The 10,337-nt window shown below is 29.8% G+C and overlaps 2 protein-coding genes across 2 annotated transcripts; one reads left to right on the top strand and one right to left on the bottom strand.

Moving 5' to 3' along the window:
- Positions 1–1,402: 1,402 nt before the first annotated feature.
- LOC124539397 (protein SAND) lies at positions 1,403–5,919 on the top strand. Its single transcript, XM_047116785.1, has 6 exons — positions 1,403–1,780; positions 2,145–2,299; positions 2,675–2,875; positions 3,566–3,985; positions 4,315–4,789; positions 5,616–5,919. The coding sequence occupies exons 1-6, from the start codon at positions 1,499–1,501 to the stop codon at positions 5,754–5,756; spliced, it is 1,674 nt and encodes a 557-aa protein (XP_046972741.1). The 5' UTR covers positions 1,403–1,498; the 3' UTR covers positions 5,757–5,919.
- Positions 5,920–8,406: 2,487 nt separating this feature from the next.
- LOC124539412 (pre-mRNA-splicing factor 38) lies at positions 8,407–10,319 on the bottom strand. The gene is made up of 2 exons (XM_047116804.1): positions 9,636–10,319; positions 8,407–8,639 (listed from the first exon to the last, which is right to left on the bottom strand). Exons 1-2 carry the CDS (start codon positions 10,295–10,297, stop codon positions 8,432–8,434), a joined length of 870 nt encoding a protein of 289 aa, XP_046972760.1. The 5' UTR covers positions 10,298–10,319; the 3' UTR covers positions 8,407–8,431.
- Positions 10,320–10,337: the final 18 nt, after the last annotated feature.

A 10,337-nucleotide genomic window follows, 5' to 3' on the forward strand; every position in this document is an offset into this window, starting at 1 on the left:
CATTTGTAGAACATTACATGTAATTATAATGTTCTATTAAAAAAAAAAAACGTTTCGTACAATTATTTTGAAAATCACTCTTGTTTTTGTTTTCCGAATTCACTCAGAAAATTTACATTGAATTGATAAGAACATTGAATTGATATAGTTTATAGATAGTCTACATGAAAAACATTTAATGAAATACCTCATAATATGGATATTAATATAGGCATCAATAATCAATTTCTGTTATACATAGCACAAGTATTTGTAACATCAAACAATTAAGATATTTATTTGTACGTTATCGAAAAGAAATATAAGTATACAACAACATATAGTATATAAGATTCTAAATTAACATGGTTATTTTTATTATTAAAGTTATTAATTTCGGGATATTTACCATGTTTGCAAACTCCAGTCTCGTGAACAAGACATTCGTAGATAACGTCCATGGTAAATATCCCGAAATTAATAACTTTAATAACATATAGTATTCTATTGTTATCTAAAATAAGCACAACTCTTAAGATATTTTTTGTATTACAACTTAATTTGAAATGGTGGTGAAGGGTGTCCTTTTTTTGGTAACTCTTTTCTATTTATTATATCTATTATTTAAAGCGATTTGGCAATTTTATGTTAAACTGTAATCGTAGGCTATTCTATGAGAGCAAACACGCAACTATAATATCTATTTACAGACACACGGAGTATGAAATTCTTTTATACACTCATGCTTCTCGTTCCACCATGCACAACTCGACTTCATTTATAATACAAACTAACAACGAAAGTTGCAATTAATATCTGTTAAATGAGTTAATTTATTCTTTAAGCTATGTACTAATAATATTTTTCTCAGTCAGTCTATCAGACTATCAGTTAATTGGACCTGCTTGATAAAGCACAATTTAATGTTGTTGGAAGCAAATTAAAAAGCTCAACTTTTTTTCAGATTTTATACTTTCTAAAGCTCACTTAATTTGGTGTTTTTTACTTTATAATATATAGCTATACTATATATTTGCACTTCCATTAGTACCATTGATATAACTAATATTGTGTGATATTTCATTGATAATAATTTGATACTTTATTGATTAGTAATATCTTATAGAAAAATGATTTCTGTTTTTTTTTTGGTAAAAAAGTAAAAAGTTCAAAGAGTTTCTACTAAGTGTTACATCAATATGACATGAAATATAGGTACCTTTACATATTATAGTCCAACGACTATATTGTTAATGTTTAAAATATAAAAAGTCCATTACAAAAAATCTCACTTTTTTAAACAAATAACTTTTACTTTTAATACGAAAATACAAGTGGATCGTAAAAACTAAAACAAAAAATAAATTAACAGTAACAATTAATGACATGACGTAACATTTGTCAGTTACGTATGACATAAAACTGACAGCGCTGTCATGGTCCAGAAAAAAATATTGATGCAGTATTGCGGTCTTGTTTTACAATAAATAATCTCAATTTAAAATTACACTTTAGCCTAATGGCATCCACTTCGAAGGATCATGTCGCAGACAACGTGCAGGCACAAAGTGAGAGTGTTCCTGACGATCTGGAACCTGGAGCCTGTCGCGAAAGTATTCTTAATCCTACAGACTCTTTTGATGAGTTCGTCTGTGAAATTAGTACTAGTCTTGAAGAGAGAAATACATCACTCACCACAAAATCAAGTACAATAAGTGAAATACAAAACGAAATTGGCGAAAGTTCGAAAGATAGTTCCCTAAGAGAAACTAAATCTAGCGATAACTTACAGGGGAAAAATGTAAGGATTTAAATAGTCGAATATTTCTGCTTACTATAGGATCTAAATTTGAACTGAATAAGTTTTATTAAAAGCTGTGATAATTAAAAACACTTCCCATTATTAATTCAATTATATAAAATTATTATGCACTTATTTTGTTACTGTCTTAAGTAATGTACATCTTTCGCAATACAAGCTAAATATTGTTGAAATTGTTTGACTACATTAAATGTAACTCATTCAAATCATTTTATTTGAAGTAGATAACTATTAAAGATTTGAATAACAATTGCTTCAGTTCTTCAATGATATACCAATTTATATATCTGATTAAATGTACATAAAATACATCTAATAGACTATGATATCAATTCACTTTCAGGAACCAATGTCAGCATCACCGAGTAACTCAAATCTTACAGAGGAAAATGGAGATGAATCGGACGAAAAGGAAGACTATTTACAATCACCAGAACTAGTAAACAAAGAAAAACATGTCTTTATATTGAGCTCTGCCGGTAAACCTATTTATTCAAGGTATATAAAAAACATGCCGTAAAACTGAAATCTTATATTATATTTGAGTTAAAAGATTTTTAGTGTAACAAAAACTCGCACAATTTTGGTTTATAAGTTAGTTAAATAAATAAATTGTAAAGTTCTTTTGCTTACATAATACGTTAAAATATTAAACCTTTTTAGTGAACATTTCTATGACTTCAGAGTTAGATTAATTTGCATCAGTCACTATAATCAATACTTGTATATACATAACATATACACGTCATATAGTCTTGTCACAACAAAATTTTTAATTCTTCATTTCTAATTAAATACACACATAATATTCTGACAGTCTCCCATTTTTATTTAATTATAAAAGTTTTATTCAAATATTGTGTGTAATTTCAGATATGGCAATGAGGATAAACTGGCTGGTCTATGTGGAGTTATTCAAGCTCTTGTCAGTGTGGTTGAAGAACAAAACCAGGATATATTGAGATCAATAAATACAAAAGACTGCAAGGCTGTCTTCTTAGTAAAGGGTCCTCTTATATTGGTTGCAGTATCAAAGTCCAATGAGAGTGAAACACAACTTGTTTTACAGTTAACGTAAGTCCTAAATAGAAATTCAATAAGATTTATTTGTGAAGAAGAATGCTGATTGTATTTAGTCGAGTATTTTATTGGCAGTTATTAGTAATCCTAATATAGATTTAGGTTTGACCTGGAATTTAAAAGTCCAAGTACTTGAAAAGTAATGCTAATAATAAAGTTAAAGTTAGTTAAAGGTAGTTTCTTTAAAGAAAAAAAATTAAACTCATAATATTTTTTTTTAAATTAACAATAAAAACTTATTCCTATAATCAGAATATGCAGAAATTAAAATTCATATTTTATACATTTTGGTTTGAATTACTGTGGTAGTAAATCCATCCATTATTATTATATAATTGGAAATATAATCTGAAACATTATTTCGTGTTCTGTGTCTCACCATCAAAATAACCTGCCTAGCATTTAGACAAGAGAAAACAGTTATTCAAACAGTAACAGTTACTTTTTGGTGTAAGTTAATTCTACAATAAAATAAAACCTGATAGTGAAAGGTCACCACCACATACGGACACTGTAAGAAATATTTATTATCCCTTACATTGTCAACACATACCAGAATACAATAATACTAAGTATTGCTGTTTGACAGTGGAATATATGAGCAGTACCTACCCAGACGATCATGCACAAATCCCAACCACCGTGTAAATGTATTTTCTTATCAAAATTCTCATTATTTTACAGATATGCCTTCAATCAAATAGTATCAGTCTTAACACTCACACAATTAAACAGAATATTCGAACAGCGTCGTAACTACGACTTACGACGGCTTCTATCCGGTGCTGAAAGACTCATAGACCATTTACTAATATTTATGGAAAAGGATCCTGCTTTTCTACTAGGAGCAGTGAGGTGCTTACCACTACCAGAGAAAGCTAGGGAGAATATAACTCACGCCATAATTTCGACTTGTAACAAGATCAGGGATTTGGTCTTTGCTATACTTATAGCTGGTAATCAGTTGATTACTCTCGTTAGGATGAAGAAGTATACATTACACCCGTCTGATATTCATTTACTGTTCAATCTGGTGAGGAGTTCTGAATCTTTTAAAACGGCAGAGAGTTGGACGCCAATTTGTCTGCCCAAATTTGATGCGACGTAAGTATGGTCCTGTAAATTGTACAATTAATACTTTTGGCTCACTGCATCAATTAATATATCTTGTGTTATAACTTTTTAATATTTGCTATCAATAAATCTTCTATACACACCAACATACTGTATGTAAATATTCCGGTTGGACAGATTTCAATTATTTTGTGTGTACTTGGGTCCCTAAATAGTTTAGATGGAAGTGGTCATATACACAAAAAAAATTAAAGTCCTTTTACAGCCTGCTGTTTAATTTAATATAAAATCCAATTCTTTTTTTTAATTTCTATGTCAAAATGGTTTAACAAAATGATTTTTATTTTTTAAATTTTCAGGGGTTTTCTTCACGGCCATGTATCATACATTTCAGAAGATTGCCAAGCCTGCCTTCTTCTGCTGACTGTACAAAGGGACGCTTTCTTCCCTCTGTCACAAGCGAAGCATACGATTGCAGAAAAACTAAGAAGATCTAACTGTTTGGTTGCAATTAATGACGCCCTGAACAGGAACAAGGAACTACCCACGACAAATCCTCTAAAACATATTGGTATACCAGAAATAAGGCATTTTATGTATAAATGCAAATCATCAGCACAACTTTTCACATCAGATCCTATAAGTCTAGACAGATTGCAAGATTATAGGCTCAGGCATAAAGAAGGCGGCGATATAACGGTGAAGAAAATTGAAAAATTATCGGATATAGATTATATCAGAAATTACAGAAAATTCTGTAACCAAATCCACTGTTCCTCAACACCGGCAAAGTTAATATTCAGATCGAATTCTCATGATACAGTTTTGGCATGGGTAAGTATAGTACGATACAACTTAGATGTAGCATAGGCAAAATTCATAAAACCGATCACATCCGAATTAAATACGCTATCCCAATTTATCAATATTTATCTCTTATGTGAATATGATCTTTACACAAACGTAATAACTTGTAATATTATATGACTTAATATATTCTTCAATTTGACACGTCGATTTGCTTTCTCGGGTTGAACTGACGTGAGAATCTATAGCGACGAATATCGTCGAATGCTGATAGAGAGCTGTTTCTATTGGTTGTGTAAAACGGCAGTAATCGGTTTTATTGAATTTGTCGATGCTATTTCTATGCTGTATCGGTCTATTTATCTAAGAATTATTTTTATTAACTTATATCATGTTTGCCTCCTCATAAGTCAGTCTTTAACTAAAGGTGCTGATTGTTTACATTTCTCCTGTAATGACATAGTTATCTGGTGATAGGGATTTATTTAGACTAATTACAGAGACAAACATCACACAGTATTGTTGTGATGAGTTTGAATGATTTAAGTTAGCTAACCAGGAGCACAATGGTTGGATTGTTGTATAAAGCATATTTTCTCATCTCATGAAACAGAAAAAACTATTTCTTCATATTATAAACTGATATGATAACATTTACATTTGTCTATCTATATGTGATAGATAAAAAATCATTATCTTCTTAATTAAATCATTTTTTTGTCAGTGGCTTACTTTGTTTTAATATATTATGTATATGTATGAATACATAATATATACTTATGTATGTTTTAATTTTAATGATACACAGATTAAAAAGGTACAGCATAACTAAATTAAAAAAAAAAATTTACAGGTCACAAACGGCTTCGAATTGTACGTAACATTCGATCCTTTGATGGAGAAGGACCATGCTATAAGAGCAGTAGACAGGCTACTGCACTGGATAAAAAAGGAGGAAGAACGAATATTTATAATGAACGCGCCAACATTCTAGCCCAGGCTTACACTTAGTGGCATCATTAAGAACTCTATGAGTCGAAATGCCAGTGCTGAGAACAATTAAATATATATAAACATATATATATATATATAAAAGTGAAGTACATAAATATATTATAATCATCATCACCTGTGATCTAGGTAAATTAGATATATAAAAACATTATTAATTTATACTGTACTGTTTTTTAATACTTTTATTTAATCTTTTCCATGAATCATGAATTAAAAATGTATATAACATTATTTTTATTTTTGATTAAATGTTTCTTTTTTTTTCATTGTGTTAATTTTTTTTAATATATATATGTATGTTCTATCATGTAAGTGATTTTTAGTATCAGCATGTTAGGTGACTGATTTAAATATTTAGAATAAAGTGTCTGGCTAGTAAAAGTCAAAGGAATAAAAAAAATCTCAGTGTATAAGTTATACTACCATGTTGCACACCAATGTTTTTGGTATAATATATTCCAATGACAGGAGTAATAAACAAAATTAAGATTTATAATTATATCGTACGTCATTTCCTAATTGCTCTGCTCAAGTATTCCAGAATGTTCTAGATTAATATGTCCCTATTTATATAGCCTAATCGTTTGAAATAGTGTTGTTCTATAAATTTCGTTTAAAGTTTCGTTAACGCAATTAATGACATTTAAAAAGTCATTTTTCTCTCAAGTTTAACAAATACTAGATTATTGTAGATCTCAACTAATTTTTTTATGTCAACTCCTGCCATTGGAAACCACTTTTAAAAAATATGTAATTCTATTGAAATATATGTATAAGAGGAGGAAATATATGTATAAGAGGAGAATAACACATTAATTAATCTTTATTCATTTCATATTGTTACAATATCTTCCATCCTAATTATGCTAATATTAAAATATGCCAAAAGTATATTCTATATTAAGGTTAGACTATTTACCTTTTATTTAAAAGTCGATATGACCCAGTGGTTAGAACGCGTGCTTCTTAACCGATGATTGCGGGTTCAAACCCAGGCAAGCACCGCTGATTCATGTGCTTAATTTGTGTTTATAATTTAACTCGTGCTCAGCGGTGAAGGAAAACATCATGAGGAAACCTACATGTGACAAATTTCATAGAAATTCTGCCACACGTGTATTCCACCGACCTGCATTGGAACAGCGTGGCGGAACATGTTCCAAACCTCCTCAAAGGGAGAGGAGGCCTTTAGCGCAGCAGTTGGATATTACAGACTGTTGTTGTTGTATACTTAATGTATTAATATTAAGTCAAAAACAACGTAAATTAATACAAATTAATGTGTCTTTATTATATTTTAATGACCTGATTAGTTAATTTAATGAAATTTTAAACACCAGAGTAGATGTATTATTACATTAGATAATAAAAAAAAAAAAACAAAAATATTTTTATATTAAATGTATACAAATAAATTGTATCCAGAACAGTGTACCTACATGAATATGAATAATACACTAAATAAAAAAATATTAAATTTGTATTGATTACTGATAAAATTTATTAGCATTATCAACACTGTATTTTTAAAGCAAATTATATACGAACAAAGTATTCATTGTAATAAGTGTTTGCTCATTTAGGTGGTAAGATTATTCTACTTAGTCAAATTTTAATAACATCTTAATTTCCAAAGTTGGTTGTGCATTGGCTTTGTAAAGGAATTCATAAAATTTCATACAATGTATCAGGCAGTGGATTACCACTAAATTTATTAAATGATTACATTTAGCATTATGTGTGGTTTCTTTTATCAATAAAAAGAACAGAAGTAGATTGTAAAACTAAAGTATGTATTTATTTGTTATATATAATATGTTCGTCTTTGTATGGTAACATATTAAGTCCAACCAATGGTATGTTACTAGAATAAAAATAAAGCCAGCTTAATAAAAAAACTTTCCTACCTTATCTTTATCACTATGAAAATTAATTAAAAAGTAAACAATTAATATTGTAATAACCTCTTTTAATTTTATATTGAGGTTAAAAATTCATGTTTATTTGAATTCACTCAACCTATAACTATTAATGAACTACAAATATAAGTAATCCATATTTTAACAAAAAATCCTATCCTTAAGTTTGTGTCATTTTTCCATAATTTAATATTAATAATTTTAAAAATTACTGTGTGAAAATAAATTTATATTGAAAATTATCAATTAAAAAAAATATATTGTTTTAAATCAATTTTATATAGAAACTAGGGTGGGGTGGAGTAACCACCAATTTTTGAAATTAAGTTTTAAAATAAATATTAATAGTTTTGGCATTGTTTTATGCTTTGTATCTGTAATTTTATAGAATAATGCATTGCTTGTACCTTATGTCTGAGGCATAGTACATCTTGAAATTATTGTTATTGTAGCATATAATTGTACATAGAGTGTATACAAAATATCTGTATATAATTAAGATGAGATTTTTTATAAAATGTTATTTAAAAAAAAATATACATAACAGCATTAAAGCTGATATTATATCATTTTATCAGCAGCTATAAATTGTATTATTTACACCCACAAGAAGATTGAATATTTATTACTCTTGCTTGTTAATTATATTTTGTAAAAAGTATGAAATGAACAAATTTAAAATTTTATGGCATAACATAATAAAACTACACCTTTATCATAATTATTTATTCTTACACTAATAGCGCCCTCTATCTCTTCTTCTATCAACTTCGTGCCGTTCCCTTCTCTCCTTTTCTCTGTCCCGTTCACGATCACGAATACGTTCTCTATCACGCTCTCTCTCACGTTCTCTTTCTCGTTCTCTGTCCCATCGTCTGTCACGTTCTCTGCTTCTTGATCTTTCTCGTTTACGGTCCTTATCCCGCCTTTCACGGTCACGAGATCTATAAATAATAGTGTAATTAAACAACTTGTTAGAAGAACAAAATAAAATACATTAAAGGCGTTTCAATCATCAGGGATTGCATTAGAAATTCGCATCCCGAATTTAAGGTTGAGGAAGGGGTGGGGGGTTGGGGGGGTGGTGTAGTACCTACACCACCACTCCCCCCGCGCGGAAATCATTAGTTATTTTTTTTTTCAATTTTTAAATTTCAATACTAAAATCATCAAAATTCGTACTGTTAGTTAAATTTTGGAAGGGGAGAGATATAAAATTCCAATTATTGGTATACAATGTGATTTCTGGCGCTGCGCCGGCCGCTGCCGCGGCACGCTCGCTTCGCTCGCTCGGCTTGCGCAGCGTTTGGTCATAAAATCTAACCTAACCTAACCTATCCTTAGCTACTATAACTATCTACTATTTTTGTTGCCGGAGTGGCTTCGCCACTCCTGTGCCCCTCACAGCTGTTAATTTTGGGTGAAAAATAGAAACAACAATAGGTATATTTTAGAAATTTATAAGAACCATTTATCTGTATATATACTTGACTACATTTAATAATGCGATAAATGGATCTTTTTTATATTTTATGTTATATTGTATTCTATTATCATGTTTGTAAAATCTTCTGGGTGATTATTATTTTCTATACAAAAGCATCACTACACTACAAAATTAAATTAAATTTTTACACGTTTTTTTTACTATAAATTAATATAGTATTTGTTAAAATATAATACAGAAATAAGCTAATAAACATAAAAATAATGATTTAAGGTTAATTATAACGTAAAATATCGATCCGTTACACGTAACTTTAAACGCAAATTAAAAAAAAACTATGGGTTTCCGCGGATTGGGAGTGGTAAATTTCGAGAGAGGGGAACAACCCCTTTAAGAAACAACCCCTACTATCATCAAATTCGGGATGCGAATTTCTAATGCCGACCCCTAATGTTTTTAAAAAACTGTATTAGTTATGTTTAATTTGAAATACCTGTCTCGTCTTCTATCTCTCTCACGTCTATCCTTTTCCCTTTTATTTTCTTTGGTCTCCGTATCAACAATTTCTTCATCTGAAGGTACATCTTCATCCAAATCATCATCCAGAGCACTGACTTTAGGTTCTAATTCATTATTTTCTTCAAGTATGTGTCTTTTTTGTATCCGCGGTAAAATAACATCACATAAGCGTTCCTCGCGTAACAACTCATCGATATACTCATCCATGTGGATTAACTCGTATTGTCCCTCACGATTTTGACGTCGTAACTTTCTGTTATCATTGTATAGGGGCTCTAAATATTTATAACAATCCAGGGATGTACCAGTAAGTCTCATATAAAAGGCACCTAGAGCACGTACATATTTAAATTCCTCGTTTTTAATAAATTCAACTACAATATCTTTTTCAGGTTGTATTTGTAGCATTTTTAAAAGTAAACAGAGAAACGGTGTAGGGTAAATGAAACCGCCGTGCACGCCGCCTATGTAGCGTAATTCCATAGCTTTGTCGACCAATAATTCTGCAGTTAAAGCAAAACATTCTTCTTTCCAATATTTTGAATCGTAAATACGAGACCGTATAATCTTTTCCACTAAATATTGTGGATTTGTACCACGGATGGACTTCGCGTCCTTTACGGTCCGATTCGCCATTTTTTTGACAAGTTAAACAATTGACAAGGACATAGAGTAA

The sequence above is a fragment of the Vanessa cardui genome, chromosome 22 (assembly GCF_905220365.1).
Source record: "Vanessa cardui chromosome 22, ilVanCard2.1, whole genome shotgun sequence".
Taxonomy (NCBI): Eukaryota; Metazoa; Arthropoda; class Insecta; order Lepidoptera; family Nymphalidae; genus Vanessa; species Vanessa cardui.

Excerpts from the sequence above, each read along its gene's own strand:
- LOC124539397 (XM_047116785.1), top strand. The coding sequence starts at position 1,499 with ATGGCATCCACTTCGAAGGATCATGTCGCAGACAACGTGCAGGCACAA. Across the intron at positions 1,781-2,144 it reads ATAACTTACAGGGGAAAAAT|GAACCAATGTCAGCATCACC; the intron begins GTAAGGATTTAA and ends ATTCACTTTCAG. Across the intron at positions 4,790-5,615 it reads ATGATACAGTTTTGGCATGG|GTCACAAACGGCTTCGAATT; the intron begins GTAAGTATAGTA and ends AAAAATTTACAG.
- LOC124539412 (XM_047116804.1), bottom strand. The coding sequence starts at position 10,297 with ATGGCGAATCGGACCGTAAAGGACGCGAAGTCCATCCGTGGTACAAAT. Across the intron at positions 8,640-9,635 it reads AGAGATAGAAGACGAGACAG|ATCTCGTGACCGTGAAAGGC; the intron begins GTATTTCAAATT and ends TATTATTTATAG.